Source organism: Lipophrys pholis (genome assembly GCF_963383615.2).
Source record: "Lipophrys pholis genome assembly, chromosome: 13".
Classification (NCBI taxonomy): domain Eukaryota; kingdom Metazoa; phylum Chordata; class Actinopteri; order Blenniiformes; family Blenniidae; genus Lipophrys; species Lipophrys pholis.
In genome coordinates, this window is record NC_137632.1 from 19,028,021 (window position 1) to 19,044,695 (window position 16,675).

General features: G+C 40.7%; 1 protein-coding gene across 1 annotated transcript in view; it reads left to right on the forward strand.

Moving 5' to 3' along the window:
• Positions 1–2,021: 2,021 nt before the first annotated feature.
• lrp1bb (low density lipoprotein receptor-related protein 1Bb) overlaps positions 2,022–16,675 on the forward strand; it is a 297,754-nt gene continuing 283,100 nt past the window's right edge. Inside the window, exon 1 of the mRNA XM_080478884.1 lies at positions 2,022–2,309. Within this exon, the coding sequence (XP_080335010.1) occupies positions 2,219–2,309 (91 nt within the window). The 5' untranslated portion in view covers positions 2,022–2,218. The remainder of the gene's footprint in view (positions 2,310–16,675) is intronic.

The window sequence follows — 16,675 nt, forward strand, 5'->3', positions numbered from 1 at the left end:
GACAATTGTAATCCCAGGGGTTGTTTGTCATTATGGAGTCAGCATGACTTGACCATTGTTTTTCTGTAAAGAAAACAACCCGGGATGTCAGAGTATGGCAAAATGGAGGAGACAGCAATGTCTGACAAGGATGGAGGTTCAGCTCAGCAGTCCACATCTGTTCGGTCCAAAAGCTTTCCGACAATCTCCTTTTCATTCTTTCTGAGCCATTTATTTCCTCCCAAAAGCTGAAACTCTTTCCTTACGTACCGAAATATAATAAATCCTTATTAGTTCCTGTAAATGACAGACACAGCTGGCAACGCATTATTGTTCAAACAGCAGGGTTGCAGCATGTCAGAAACAAGGCATGTCGTCTGGCACTTCACATGGACGCCTTGAATCACTGTGATACATATTGATCTATGATGAATCATGCTGCCTTGCTTGTGTGTTTCAGTGTGTTATTGGTTTAGTTTTGTCCTTGAATGTTCAGTAGCTGACCAATGCCGGGGACTGATGGCTTTTGACAGGTTACAATCTAAAGCAGGGGGGTCAAACATGTGGGCCGCAGACCAGACTGGGTCCAATCCATCTGGAGTGATTATGCATTTAGTAAACTGAAATAAAAGATGTTTATTAAAATTTTTCAGTGCAATTAACTGCTATTCCTAATGTTGTCCATAGATCCATTGTACATATATTGATGGCCAGATAGAGAGATTAGAACAAAAACGTTTATTGGATGCAACACAACACTTGGCATTTCTTCCTATTCCTCTATGGATAGGTTCAGATAATTGATATATAACAATAGTGGAGATCCTTTTATTTTCATTTTATAAATGAAATAAAGTTCAAATCAAACCTACAACTGAACAGCCGACCTTCATTGAGAGTCTGAAGCATTCACGTCATGTCTTTACTATAAGTCAGAGCTCATGACAACAAGCATGTTGAAGAGGGCCGATATGTAGATGTTTGAGAAATTACATGTTTTCACCAACATATGCATGTCAGAAACAATAACTGCAGTTACATGCACTTTAAGTGCTCCAATGAAACACCCATGTGAGGCAAATTGCATCATGTGAACATTTCTATGAATAAATGGGCCCCATCAGATGAAAATGATGACAAATTGAAGGTGGTAATGTATGAAAAAGATGTCTGGCTTATGAATAAAATAGCTGTGGCAAAGAACAACGGATCGACAAAGGAGACAAAGCTGCTCTTAGTCATCTCTTCCTGACCATATTCTGAAAAAGTAGATTGTTTTGTTACAGTTTCAAAAAAAGAAACTGAAAAAGAAACACTGGCGCTTTATTAATTGAGCTAACAAATCAATATTCAAATCTCCTGGTAAACCCGATGTGGGATCATTAAGATCCTGTTAGAAACTGATTAAGCCTCCGAATGAATTGGATGGTATTCTTGGTATATATAAACCTGCACATCAAATATATTATTGTGGTCAGTGTTCATGTAAACAGGATACTGTGATCTCTTAAACTTAAATAATTCAATACGATTGACCAACAGGTGACGATGTAAATCCACCTAAGTATTACTTTTTCCAATTAATAATAATTAAAACACCAATGTAATGGTTAGATTATCTTTATGCAGCTTAATTGAGATCTATTGGAGTTGAATATGACCCCCTGAACCAATATGAGTTTGACACACCTGATCGACAGATTTTACATGACTCTAAAAGCTGACATTCCTCATCCTCCATTGGCTGACTTTCTCTTCTTTGCCGAGGACCCCTCTGTGCGCCCCGGACCTCAGACTGACACCCACTCCAACGACTGCACAGCCAACCAATGTGATTAATTTCAGGCGAGCTGCGCCACCTTGACGGCATTTAATCATTGAGAAAAGACAGGAAACGTACTCCTTCTTTATCCTCGTGCACTCCCACCCCACCTTCCCTCTGTCCCCCTGCTTGTGACTCTCATCCCTCGCTCTCTCTCTCTCTCTTTCCCTCGCTCGCTCTCTTTCACCGTCTCTCCGGTGCGTCCGTCGGTTTTAGGAAAGCGCGGCGCTGTGCCTGTGTGTGCATGCAGCCGGGAAGCCGGGGGAGCGCTGCACTGTTCTGCACACTGGTTCCGCTGGACATCACCGAATAACGGCGCTCGACAACCGGGTGCTGGTGGAGGGGGGAGACTGGACCCGGACCCGGACCCGGACCGGGAGAAGCACCGTGGCTCTATACAGCCCGCTCTCCGAGAACATGTCGGAGTTTTTTCTACTCGCCTTTCTGGCCCTTTTCTCGGGATTATCTCCGTGCGTCGAGCCCTCGACGGTGTCGGACGAGGAGAAAGGTAAGCAGCGGGAGCCGGGGCTGTCGGGGGAATGCGCAGTCCGGTGAAACTTGGCAAACCCCGGTCGTCTCGTAGCGCCGCGTCTTGTTGTCACGGACGCCAAAATGCTAGACGTGAACCTCATGGCTTCGCAAGCATCACTAATGAATGTTAAAGAGTTCAGCATCAAGGCTTTTTTTTTTTTCTTCTTTCTTCTTTCTTTTCTATCAGTGTATAATGCCTCAGTGTCAATTAAAGGAGAGGGGAGACGAGGCGATGCATTTGAACGCGTCCCGGTGATTGCTGGACCACAGTCCCACCTGTGTAACCCATTAACGCGCAGCTTTTTCTAATTTCTTTTTTTTGGTTTGTTTTCTTCTTCTTTTTGCGTCCGTGCATTTCCATGGGGAAGCGTAAAGACTCGGTGTCTGTGACTGCAGGTGCGTCGTGGCACTGTCCTACAATGCAGCAGGTGAAAATGAGCCCCGTGCCAAAGTGTGTTTTGTCTCTGCCCGAGCTGTAAAGCCTCCGGTCTCTGCCACGGGAATTAACCGGGCACGAGGACGCAGTTAATGGGAAGAGTTTTGTGCTTCCAGCTCCTCCGGTGCGCCTTTGCACTCTTGACAGTAATGATGGTAAAAAAAAAAAATTAATGTTCTACGGCATAACTGAATTTCAATAGTAGTACACAATTACACCACATTTCAGTCAATTGAATGCTTTTTTTTCTGATATCACTTGTATTATTGAGTGTCAGCTCCATTGAGAATATCCTCATCCAAACCGAGTTCACCTTGTTACCTCTTCATTATTTGCAAAGTTGAAGCACATTTTTGATTTTTTTTTTTTAAATCTTATAAAGCACATCATCAGCTATTCACAGATGTTAAATTGATAAGCAGAAGAGAACAATCAGAGCACTGTTGATTCCTATAAAAGTGAAAAAGTATTTCAAATAATTTTCTAGGTACCCCCCCCCCCATCTTCTTCAGGGTTTTCAATTGACACACTTAAATGTAGGCCTGTGTGTCATATTAATTCTAGTTACAACATTTATTGCAGTTTTGCATAAAAAAAAAAAGCGCAAATGAAGGATTTAATGCGGGATAATGCAAGTGTATTCATTGATGTCATGGCAAGAGGTAATAGGTCCCCCACTGATTCTTTCCCCAGCAGAGCAGAAAACTGTCAAGGCTGCTCTGCTTGTCATGAAACCGTCATAAATGTCACTGAGCGAGCACCTCAACAACACGGCATGCTGGATGAGGACACACAGATTGCCTGGCTATCACACGCAAGAAGAAAAACTGCCTCTGTGTGTGTGCGTGTGTGTGGGTCCACGAAACAAAGGGATAGATTTGTCTCTTGACCTCCTTGTGAATGTTCCTGCACTAAAAAAAGAGGGTTGATCGAGTCAAAGTGGGTAAAATGCACACAATCGTAAAGTCTCATCTTGGCTAGTGTGAAAATATTTAAACGGAGAGCTGTTAATGCAGGACAGATTCACACACACAGCCACACACACGCATAAATCTGGAAGTGCAGTTAGGACCTGCATCTCCGCCTGCTGTCCGGCTCTATTCGCGGCGAGAATAAATGAAGGCTCTTGGAGCTGTTTCTAAATGGACGGTAATGATAATGGCATTTCTTATTTCTTTCAACACCAAAGTTGGTTGTTAGCCTAATTAGTCTGAAATTAATTTACTTTGTGGTCACAGCTTTGCTACAGTGAATGCCAAGTAGTGAGCCCTCGGTTTTCTCTGCATGCATTAGAAGCGTTTCCAAAACTCAATTTCTTGTATGGGATTGTCTCTTCGAAGTGCTTCTGCTGTTTTCTTTTGGGTTTTTTTCTTCACCGTCTTATCACTTGTCCATCTAACATTGAGCTGACAGACCTGGCCGGTGTGGCAGCACAACTGCTGATGTGACAAAATGACCGGCTAGGGGAATGTGGACACACCACAGCACTGCTTGTTTATTATATTTTTTGTTTAAAAAAATAAAAAAATCCAAATACCCTTGATCTAATGTGACCTCAGCACCAGATAAGCATCACTGAGCACAAACAGCTCAAGGTTGTTTGTTATGTATACTCTATTTAAAAAGTGATAGCATAGTGGGGGACACGGATAGGTCCATACACTAATGCAGGGAAGACTGTATTTTGGAGCTAATTAAGTGAGATAGCATCGCTAAAGTGTATATAATGGCCATTGTGTGTGTGTGTGTGTGTGTGTGTGTGTGGGTGGGTGTAAGTAAAGGTGCGGTCAAGATGAGGGAGGAGTCATTCCCTAGCTGTAGGCATTAAAATGACCAGAAGAGATTAGTCTTAAATGCTTCCATAACTTCTCCTCAGTAGTTGGCACTCCCTCCATGTACCTCTTGGTTTGAGTCCGGTCTTGGGAGCCGTTTTGTGCGGAGTTGATGTTCTCCCTATGTGTGCATCGGATTAATCTGTGGGCTCCAGTTTCCTCCTACAATCTTAAAAACGTGCATTTAAGGTTAATTCATGACTTCAAATTGCCTGTAGATGTGGTCGTGAGCATGTGCGCTGGCAACCTGTCCAGGGTGAATCCTACCTTGTCTCACAGTCAGCTGGAATCGGCCCCAGCGCCTCTGCTCCCCTCGGTTGAATTAAACGGTGTGGATGCTGAATGAATGAAGACTAGATCAGAATGGAATACAATTACATTGTGAGATAGGAGAGATGTCTAATGTTGATTCACATTTATCCAACAAACGGCTTTTTTAACATTGATCGCAGATTTATTGTAAATGACAAAACATTTTTAATGAAGCTGTATTGTTCAGTTTCATGATAGCCTCTTTAAAAAACTTTGTTTAGAAAGAAAAGTGAGAAAACATGAATTGATTTCTTTTTAATATATATATGGATTACTCACAGCAAACTGACGCGGCTATTTGTGCACGAGCCATTTAACGGAACCCTTTGATTTTGCACATTAAGGTTGGTTTACTCTTCAACAAGAAGGCAATTAAACCAGTGAGGGAGCTTTAAAATGTTCTCCGTAGGTGTGGAAGAGCTTTGAGATGTCAGAAAATACTTACTAAATGAGATTAGTCTCTTCCTGTGCGAGTGCACCTTTTTACCCGAATTACTTGAACGGCATTATAATCATTGTTTTATTCAGTGTTTTACATTATTGGTTCATGTGTGGATGAAAATGCATATTTCTACTATCATATCACTGATGGTTTTTTTTTATCTTTTGCAAAAACTTAATTAAAATACCTTTTTGGATAACTTTTGAGGTATGCATATTTCCTCATTTCCTTCTTTATGTAGAGCGACTAAAATAAAAGTCATGTTTCCAAGAAGCTGATAAAACCAAATGTAATCTTATAGCTGATGTGTTGCTTTGGTTTTCTCTTCTGTGCTTATAGTATTTTGATTGTTTTGTTTTCATATAGGCATACTTTGCAAGATTATGGAAATGAGAAAAATGTTTTGCACAGCGTGTATAAAGGGAAGCTTGCAGCTCCTACAACTTATTCCCACTGCTGCTACTATACCGTAATAGTTATTACCAAGCAAAATACTTGCTATGCAAAAATGTAAGTTTTACGTCTGGTGATCATGATAATGTCATGTGTTGAGGACTGTCCTAATTCAGCTCAATCGTCACCGTCGGTTAACGTCGCAGCAATTGGCAAGACAAGCATAGCTTTTGGCAGACTGAGGCATTGACTCAAACAGCATATGACTATAAAGCAGAAAGTGTATAAAGCTGTAGTCACCTTTTTTCTGTGTGCATGTGAGACTTGGACCACTCGTAGTCGCCATATGAAAAATGCTACTGTTTTCACCTCAAATGCCAGAGACTCCTCACAGGCTTAAGATGGCAAGACAAAGCTCCTAACTCTGAATCGCTGAAGCAGACAGAAAGGCCTTGTATTAATGCCACGATCATGAAAGCTTGACGATCAGGACACGTGGCTGGGATGTCGTAAGTGTCTGCCAGAGAAGATTGTTTATGGCAAGGCTGCCCAAGGGAAAAGGCAAAGAGAGGGTCAATGTGAGCGTTACAAGGGCTGCATGTAGTTATCATTGAAACTAGTCCACATCTTTTCATCAGGCCAGGGGCAAAAACTGTTCTGGAGTCTTGATGCCAGCTCATCAGGAACAATGAGGATTTCACACCTTCTCTGGTGGGAAAACTATCCAAACGGTCACAAAAAGCAATCGGAAAGCTCACAGATTTCTGCTCTTGCTCAGGAATTTATCTGCGATTCTGCAGGGTGAGGTTTAACACCTGCATTAGGCTGATTAGTTTTTTTCCCGGAGATCACAGATGTTAACTGAATGGGTGATCACCTGCAATGTACCAACACGTTCTCCAACTCTGCTACCTCTGCACCGCTGGGTTAAATAAATCGGCATGTTTCACATAATGAGATCAGGCAGGATAACCTGAGTGTAGATGGAAACCAGGCAAGCACATTTTTAAGTTTTTTTTTTTCCCCCTATACATTCACTTTGATTCCCGATCGACTTGTCATGAAAAGTGTCTCCAGATGAAGGATGTCAGTTTTGGCTTTCAGGAACATTTTCTAACAGACCTACAGCAAATGTTATTCGATTAATCTTATCAAAGGTAACGGTGCATTTCACAGTGCAAATGTAGACTCACAGTACTGTATGGCTGACAGGCAGCCAAAACTGAATGAAACACCTGTCAGTAGTAAGTCGCAACTAAACCCCCCCCCCCCCCCCAAAAAAAAGACTCATGATGATCGAATGAAGGAAAAAGCGACATATTAGGTATAGATACACTGCAACTGAAGGGGGAATTGAAAATCAGGAAAGTGGGCGTCTGAATCAGGTACTGGAACCAGGACGAACACGAGAGGACATCTGGTGGGTGGATGGGCTGTGACGGGAGGCAGGGGATGAAGAGGTGAAAATAACTCAGAGCTGAGACAAGAACTGTGACACGAGCATTCAGACGGCCTGCTGTCGCTGCTGTATCCTTACTCATTTAATAGATGGCTTGGAAGAAGGAAATTGGTCACTAAATTGCTGCTGGACATGATAAATTGCAACCAAATGGAGATTATGTAAATTATTTGCACCTCTTAACCAAGACATTTCTTCCCCGAGAAGTGTTTCGGAGACATGTGCATCACCTTGAGTTGGCGCTATAGGAAGATCAGGATGTCATTTTAACAGAGCTGTTGGTGGAGGCGAACAGTTGACCTTCAAAGGTTGGACGTAATTCTGTTTTTCTAGCTGTTTTTCATCTTGTTTCTGGAAACCATTAAGACAAAATGATCCCTCTGGCTGAGAAGCCTCCAGGGTAGTGAATATTTTCCTCCACATCCTGTCCACCTCAGCAGTTGTGGATCCTCAAAACGGAAAGTGGCCCACCCTGTCTTCACCCGGCGATTGGAGAAACCACATGTAGTTTCCAGCTGAAAGTAGGTTGGTATAAGTAAACACAGCCGATGTAGAGAAGTGAATGAGGTGAAGTGTGGTCTGAACAGGATCTGATGCTCTCGTCAGCACTGTCTTTCATCTCGGACATATTGAAGTCAGCAAAGGGAAAAAAAGAAACTTGAGAAGTGGTCGTTGTTGTTATTGGCATCCATGTCCTGCAAAGTGTACATCAGGTGCCTTTTATTGACTATTGCCTCACACGTTTGTCTTGGCCGGAAAAGGATACGAGTTGTCAGAACAGTCAGCAGGAGAAGGTCAGGTTCAGTTACTACATGAGCAGATTAAGCACTTCTATTAAACCTCAATGCTTGTTTTCCCTCCCACGAATTACTTTAAACATCACAGTAGTCACGGCGGGATTTCACAGAGGTGCTTAGACGGCACCTTTTGCAGGATGGCATTTAGTCTTTTATGAGCAATGAAAAGACATTAAAACAGCTGACACATCTATCTAGTGATGTCGACTAAGTGTTACTGTCATGGAGCTTTTACATCCATCTCAGGGTAGAGGTGAAGTTCGACATCCAGCTCCAGAAGGTTTCTGAGCACCGTGTGCCTCATTATGGTGGACCGCATCACGGTGGTACTGAGCGGACTCTTATGGAACAAAGTTATTGAATGAAGCGACTAGATTTTTCTTAGTGTCACCTATAATATCACCTCTCATAGTCTTAATGGGTTACAATTGAATCAGTAATGGACTGGCTCAGGTTGTGAAAGCCCGGAGCTGTAAATTGACTTGTAGCATTGATTACCAATGTAAGGAGATGCTATATTTTTGACCCACATGGTCTATTTTTTTTTGGTTAATGTTGTGGACAGACTTAATTATGTGGTAGCAGTGGGGGTTCAGTTGACATAAAAAAAAAAAAAAGGTTCTATAAATTAAAAAGTGAGTTAAGGATCGGCACATTTTTCTTCACAGAAATTAAATCCCGGAGTTGAATGTGACAGCTGTTCAAAGCTCTATGCTGAAATGACTGCTGTAAAAATAAAAAAAAAAGTGAGGAGGATAAATCATTAATGACTGTTTTATTGGCAAATATGCTAATGAAAATAGCATATTTGCTGACAGAACCTCCCTTATAGTGCATATAAGGTAGGTTCTTTAATAATTTTTATATTTTTTGCATTTTTTAGTTCCCCCTTTTTAACACCAGAACATGTGAAAAAGTTGAATGATGACGTCTACAGTCTATATTAGGAGCCATATTTCCCCCCCAAAAATGCACATGACATGCGAGTCAGTTTTTACTTCTGTTTGAACTTATACTCTCTTTTCAAAAGCCCGGACTCCACATCTAAAACCTTTCCAACAGAGTTAACAGATAGAAATAGATAGAATAGAGAAGTCGCTACATGTATCTGCACACAACACACATAGGAGCCTCCAAAATAACATACTCCATGGTATAGTGATCTTAAAACGCTCTTTTCAAAGCCCTGGCTGCATGTAGAAAAGGCAAACAAATGTAAGCCATAACAAAGTTTTTGCAAATAAAGTCAGCGATTGATTTAGTTCTGCCTTTTACTTTTTTTCAGAACTGCTGAGTAGTTGGTGAAAATGCTGCTTTGAGTGTGGTTGGCTATGAGCTCTGCTTTTACCTCAGCATGGCGTCTTGCTAGGTGGGCAGTGGGGTTTGTCATTTTTCCGCAGTCGGCAAAAAAAAATTTAATTTTTTTTTTTATACACTTGATTTTATATGTGTTGGTAGGGGTTTCATCTCTGCGAGTTGTCCTCCATTTTCTGTTCTCTGTTTAAGTATTTTCTCGCGGATGGATTTGACTTCACATTTACTAATACAATTTTCCCTCTGCTGGTTTTTTCACGCCCAGCTTTTAAACATAGACTACAATGAAGCATTTAAATTTGGGAAACAAATAAATCTTTGAAGAAAGAATAGATAAAACAAAGAATCACAATACTTATGTGAATCAGTATTTTCTTTTCCCACTCCTGGTATAACAGCAATGGTGAGGCACGCCGCACCTCTCGAGTCGAGTATGAGGTCATTACCAGGTGACGGATAAGATGGAATGCATCATAAAATGAAATGCTAGGGTGATGCAGTGTGCCTTGCGAAAGCCCATGCATGTGCTAAAAAGGTGGAGTGATCTGCTGAAAGACGAATTCAACAGGTGAGTGAACAGCACAGTGTTGATCTTCTCGAGCAGAATGGCTACCATGGGCTATCTTCTTATCGTAAAGGTTAACGTAAGCATGCAGCTGGGTGTGACGCCTAAGGCCGGAGTTAAGCAAACATCTTTCTTCAAGTGTCTCAGAGGGGGGAGAGTACCTCCATCTCAGACTAAAGGTCTGTCTGTCAGTTTGAAGGGATGAGCAGCTCGCTGGATGGAGGCAGAACTCCTAGGAGATACCCGGCGCGGACTGTAGTGCACTCAGCATGTACAGATGCTCGATGTAGCACCAGTGAATTCCTACACTGTAGATCACACCTCTCGATCACAACCCCACTTCCCTGCCGGAGTTTCAACACTTTGTGTGCATTTAACGTGTTCAGTGGACTTGTGTGTGTGATTGATGGCACAAGCCTTTGTCTAAATATTGAGATTGGAGTGAACTTCCCCCGCAAGTCTTGCCTGTTTAAAAGTACGGGGAAACTCGAGTGTCACCTCAACTTTTTCATCTTTTGACAGCCTCGCATTTTTTCATTTTTTTTTCATTTATTTTTTTTTATCACTGATGTGCTATGTCCATTAAAAAAAGGCCAGTACTCTGTGATTGATTAGGCAACTGCTTGGCATGCTGTTGGCTCCCCTGAGTCATCTATTGTTCAGCACTTCTAGTCCTGTCTCGCCGGAAAATGTTGTATTAGCCTTATGAGTGGTTTGATTTAACATGATGAGGCGTACTGTTATTTAAAAACAGTTAAGGGCCTGTCATTTGTCCTTGCGTTCGATGTGGTGGAGGTTGCTCTCACCAGTGGGAGCAATCTGCCCAGCACAGAGAATTTTCCTCATAGTGTGAAGAAAGGGTTTAAATTTTTTGGCACAGTTCCTTACAGAAGTAATATGGTGATCCCTTGGTTAATGTATGCACTGAGGCTACCGTATTACTTGTCCCTGACGACAGGCGTCTCTCTTTTGATTAATGTTACCCAATTTCATCACTTTGTGTGGGCAGAGAACATTTCATCCTTGTGTCCATACCGAACACATCAGAAATTAATTTAGGTGAGCAGACAGAAGACAAATGCTTTACTACATTATAGCACAGCTTTGATTCTATTCTTGTTCACAGCTTTCTGAAGAGATATTTTATCTGACAAAAAAAAAAAAAAAAAAAGAAAAGTTGACACAACATTTTGGACCAATCTGCAGGTCAGGAGCGCTGGTGCCGAGCTCCCCGAGTGGTGACGGAGGAGGCCAGAGGAGCGGAGAGAGAGCTGCCGAAGCCTGGCCGGGGACTCTCTCTCCCAGCTGCCACCTGGCACAGACCGAGGGCTCAGGGCCCCGTCATGCAGACTTGGCTCAAGAAACCAGAACAGGGGAGGGATTCATCCATCCCCCAACAAGCTTCATTCAGCAGACAAACCTAAGGCCAGTTGGTGATGCTGCGCTGTGCCCCTCTTAAAAGAAAAATTGGCACACAGAGCAATTAGGAAATATTGAACCACTGAGGTGTTTCATTTTAATATACACCTCTGTGATGATCCATAATTTTCTTTTATGGATTCTAATATAAAAGGCTTGTGCAGCAACAGCTAACCCAGGGACTGACAATATTTTGTCTTTTGCCTAATTTGTTTTTCAGTATTTCTCACATCCCATTGCCTTAAAGTGCTGCATTATGGCCAATAATGAATACTGCAAATTAAGTGGTCTCTCGGAAAGATTGAGTGTACAGTGGATAATATATACAGATTACCTTATTCAAGATTTTTTTCACTCTCGCACAGACAAAAAGAGTTTTTGCAATGCATGTGGGTGCTCTGCCTGCGTTGTCACTGCTTTCTATGGCAGAGATGATTGTACTCGAGGAAGAGAGAGAGGAAAATTATTTGCCATCATTTCCAGTCGTGTGCACAAAGCAATGAGTGGTTGCCCCCCAAATGCAATCGGGTGCAATTGAAGGCTGCACTGAGGATGCCTTATAGTCTGCTTCTTTCAATATCAATTTGGAGGAGTCAGACTAAGTGTATGTCCAAGCCTGACTGTGCACTAAAAGAGGTTTTTGGGCCTGAAATATTTGTGAGACTTGCACTAAGGATGAATAATTTAATGCACTTTAATGGCATACACCAAGCATCAAAAAAATCTAAGAAAAAAAACCTGTACCACTGCCCCTAAATACACCTGCAGCGACACCACAATTCACTCTCGCAGCTGTGATACTGTTGGTCTAGGAGGATTGAGTTCAGTCGCGTGGCAGCACTATCACTGAGTTACTTTGTGCTAAAATTAGATTGCCAAATACATCACCACCAGCTGTCATCAATCTGATTCGGTATGATTCCCTAACATGCTTCCGAGCTGCTATTGATCTCTGGTCCTTGGCACTCTCTCTCCTCACACAGTGTTGGTTTGGGAGTCCTATTAACTGTGCTCCCATCAATCACAGTTCACCAATGTTTGTAGAAATCTCTGATACGATTAGAGCAGTGCACTCAAGCTCATGCTCTTTTTATTATTTCTTTTTTCTTCTTCTTGGTTTTTTTTTTTTTTTTTTACTCGTTTTGTTCCTAGTATGGGCTGGTTTGAAATGTGTGTAGTCAGTCCCTGCATGCTATAGTGATGTGCCTCAGTGCTCTCGAGCAGAGACCCAAGATTAAGCACTTGGGCCTCAAACATGTCGGCTGTCGCAGGTATCTCTCGCTGCTCCGTGCCTGATAAGGGCCACTCGTTCCTGAAAGAACCCTCGCCAAGAACAAAACCCCAGAGAAACGAAAACCACCTCTGGACTTGGTGAGATTGAATATGTTTCTCTTAGAGAGTTCGTTCCTATGATTGCTTCTGTGGCCTTGTTCACATCAACAATTGAAGATTAATCCAATATTTTTTTTTTTTCTTTTTTTTAATTGTTTCGTATATTTTTTACTTTTTATATTTTATACATTTCTGTTTCATATTAGTGCTGCCTGCTTTCATATGTATAGTGCATACTGAGATTAAGACTGGTATTATACAAGTTGCCAAACTGAATTGATTAATCCCTTTCAGAAAGACAAATTCACCTGCAGCATATTTTAAGAGTCCACCAGTCTGCCTGGAAATTATTTTGAGAATGACGCAGTTCTTTTTAGGAAGGGAAACGGGACGGAATAGCTTTCAAGACTAACTCTAAATAACTCTAACAAACTAACTCTCCAAAAAAATACAGGCCCCACTGGGATCTTTGATGTCTCAGTGCAGATCACTGTTATTGTTGACAGAATCATGTCGTTAAATTACAGAAGGAAACGTGTGGTTGTTTTAAGACATATGTTTAGAGTTTGAACATTTTCCAAAGGTTCTGCAATATGTGGGATGGATTCTCCGAGTTGAAATAACATAACTCTCACACATCACAACTGAAACGTGTGGGATTATTTTGTTCAGACATGTGCAGTCGGACAGCAAGTCCATATGCTATATGAATGCTAAATACAAATGATTGTGGTGCATGACCAAAGATATGCGGCTTAGTCACACTATAGGCGGTGCAAATGACATGAAGGAGGAAAAAACCTCCTTGTTCCCCAGTGAACCATGACATATGTGTGGCTTCCTGCTCTGCCAGAATCAGCAACATATCTGGACAAGTCCGTTGATCAGGCACCATGTGGTGCTAATACTAAACATGAAGCTCCACCTGTATGCTCCATCTGTTTGTGACATTCTTCTTTGCAATGTTGATGTAAAGATTTTGATGAAAACATTATAATATCCTGAATAATTGAAATCTGACACACGTTTACTCACTCAATGACAAACTAAAGGCCGCGATCTTACACATGTATGATTTTGCGCCATGTAAAATCTATAAAGACGGCCTTGTTGGACTGTCTTTGAGACACAGCATTGTTTTGTGCAAAATTTCGACATTAGTGGCTTTAATGATAAACTCAAGTTGACCTACTTGGTTAAAATGACATTTTTACTTTTACAGTGCTAATATTGTTTTTTTTTGTCACAGAAAACAGCAGTTTTATAAGATAATCATGTTGTAGTTGTCACTTCCGAATTTCCATTTTCATTATTTAAAGTTTGTGTTGTATTTTTTTCTGTGCAAAAAATACAACATCATGACTCTTAACCAGGCGTTAAAGACTCACATTGTATAAGCCTAATTTGCTGGCCAATTAAACCACAAACTGAGACATTAAGTCATGACTTAACCTCGTTGTAAAGGGGCTTGTTAATGGTTATTGTAAAAATCAATATACTTTTTTAGCTGAACATAACATGAAAAATGGACATTACTATTTGTTGGTTAATTTTTGATTTAACTATCGAATCAGTGTTTTTACTGCACTTTTTTTTTCACAAATAAGCTTCATATCAGATCAAATCATTTATCTCTATTACTATGAAATATTGTCTAGAGATACCAGTTATTGATCTTGTCATAGGCTAACAGACAAAGTACATTTTCCTGCCATGGCAAGACCTGGAAGCAATTTAGGGCCTTTACGACACAGCTTTTTAGGCTTGTTTAAAAAACGTAAAGAAATATATTTAGACATAAAACAACCTCTCAGCCATTGAAAGTAAAAATGTAAATTTGCGCAAAAATGGTAATGAGTTATAGACTGGCCATTCTCTGGAAGTGAAAGGTTACAGCAGGATTGTCTTCAGGTATTGGAAAAAGCATTATCTTGTTGGTCACAGTCATCATGTGGTGTGAGCTGTAAATAGTTTTTTTTTTTTTTAGAGTAACCATATTCTGCCAATAAAAGCGAGAACGTTTTCAATTATTGTGGGTCTCAAACCAAAATAACTCATTGTAGGTTTGATGATGGTTCTGAGCTGCAGTCCAGATTAAGCCAGTGATGATGTGACTGTGTTGAGGTTTCCGCTGGGTAGCGCAGCTGTTTACCCAGTGTGGAGTATGGCGGTTCGATCTGCATCTCTTCCTGTTCATGTGTTGATGTGTTCATGGACAAGACACTGAAGTCCATGTTGCTCACAATAGTGTGTAAGCACCTTTGTGTGTGTGAGGTTGTGCCTCATCAAGTAAAGCTCATTGAGACTGCTCATGCAGTAGAAAGCGCTATTTAGGTCAAATCAATTTACCATTTGGAGAGACATATTAGAGGATTGCTTTTCATGGACTTTTCTAGATTCTTTTCAGGTATATAAGAGAATTTCACCAAACTATAATACCGTCTTTCTAAATGTGAAGTCCTTTCAAATCTTAATAAATAACTACAAGTTCCTCCAATCATTGTAAAGATCCATTTTCTTGAGACCAAACCTCTTCCACATCATTCACATTTACTACATTTGATCATTCGGGCTTATATGCCAAAATTACAATGACTTTACAGTGCTGCATTGTTCATCATGTTTTAATCTGTACATATTGAACCCCCTGACTGTTTCTAATATAAATGATTCACTACAGTTGATTTGCTTTCAGCTGAGGCACTTTTAAGTTTAATACTGCAGATGACTGTGTTGTATTAGGTTGTGTCCTCATACTCAGTATAGTGTTGTCCCTGTTTTAATATGCACTCTCTTGTCTGTCTGACCATCTTTTCTCAATTCCTCCATCTCTCTCTTTCATCTCTCTCCAAGAAATTAATAGCTTTCCCTGGATAAAAAAAACGAAGCGGTATCACTACTCATAGACTTGTATCATTGAAAGGTATGTTTTGGCTATTTTTCAGTAGAGTGTTATCACTGTCAGGCGACGGAAGCCGTCCTGTGGGGCTAACATTTATGTTGATGCACATTATGCGTGGGCGTTTGTCCAAAGCAGCAGATTGTCCGAGGGATGTTTAGTGAAATACAGTAGATATTGGTACTCTTGAAATCGGTGAGATTCCAAGTTTTTATACTTGCTTGTGAAGCAAGGCTTTGAAGTGGACTATGTTTAAGTTCAAACAGTAGCTCGATGTTTGATGAATTGTTGTCGACACATTTTTCATGATCTTTAGAGAATCAATTTATCTTCAATAACCTAGAAATTCTGAGAGGGGAACAATAAAGCGAAACTAAAAGGGAAAAAACATACTTTCCGACACCAATCTCAAGAGCAAATTGAGTTCTTTTACTTTATTGGCTTTTGGGATTTTAGGATATTCTGCAGCAAAGTTTTTACTCACAACACTGCTGTGAGACAGATTAAAACCTAAAACAAAGGCACACAAGATCTTATACCCTAAGTTACCTCTGACTGTGTGGATTAGCTTGAAGATGTGAGCGATAAGTCCTGCGGACCGAGTCGAATTCATTCAGAACCAAAGAAAATTAATTTGTAGTTTGTGTTTGGGTCTGGTACAACCCTTGTTGTCAAAGCCTTTGTCTTTTACAAGCTTGCTTGTTTACGCAAAATAAAAGAGATAATGAACATGAATGTCATTAAAATAACATGTAGACAATGTTTTTTAAACCTTCCAAACACATTACGCACTAAATATCTTTTTTCTGAATTATGCAGAACGGCAACAGAATTATACATTTGTCTCGGATAGTATAAATGATTTGCACGATTATCTTCCCTTTTAATTTAAGATTGATTTATTGATGGTTTGAGGAATGCTTTTTGTTCTGGATCATCCATTTTATTTAACCAAAAGGAGATAGACTTGAGAAAGTCGTTGTTTACCTTGTTTCATCGCCTGCAGTAAGCAGCGTAAGTTGTAAGGGATCTTTTGGAGCAAACCACGGTGTCAAGTTCATATTCAGGGGTAACATACTGCTCCATTTGATCTTGTATGAGGCAGACCGCTGGGTTAAATAACTTTTGAAAACCAATTTTTTG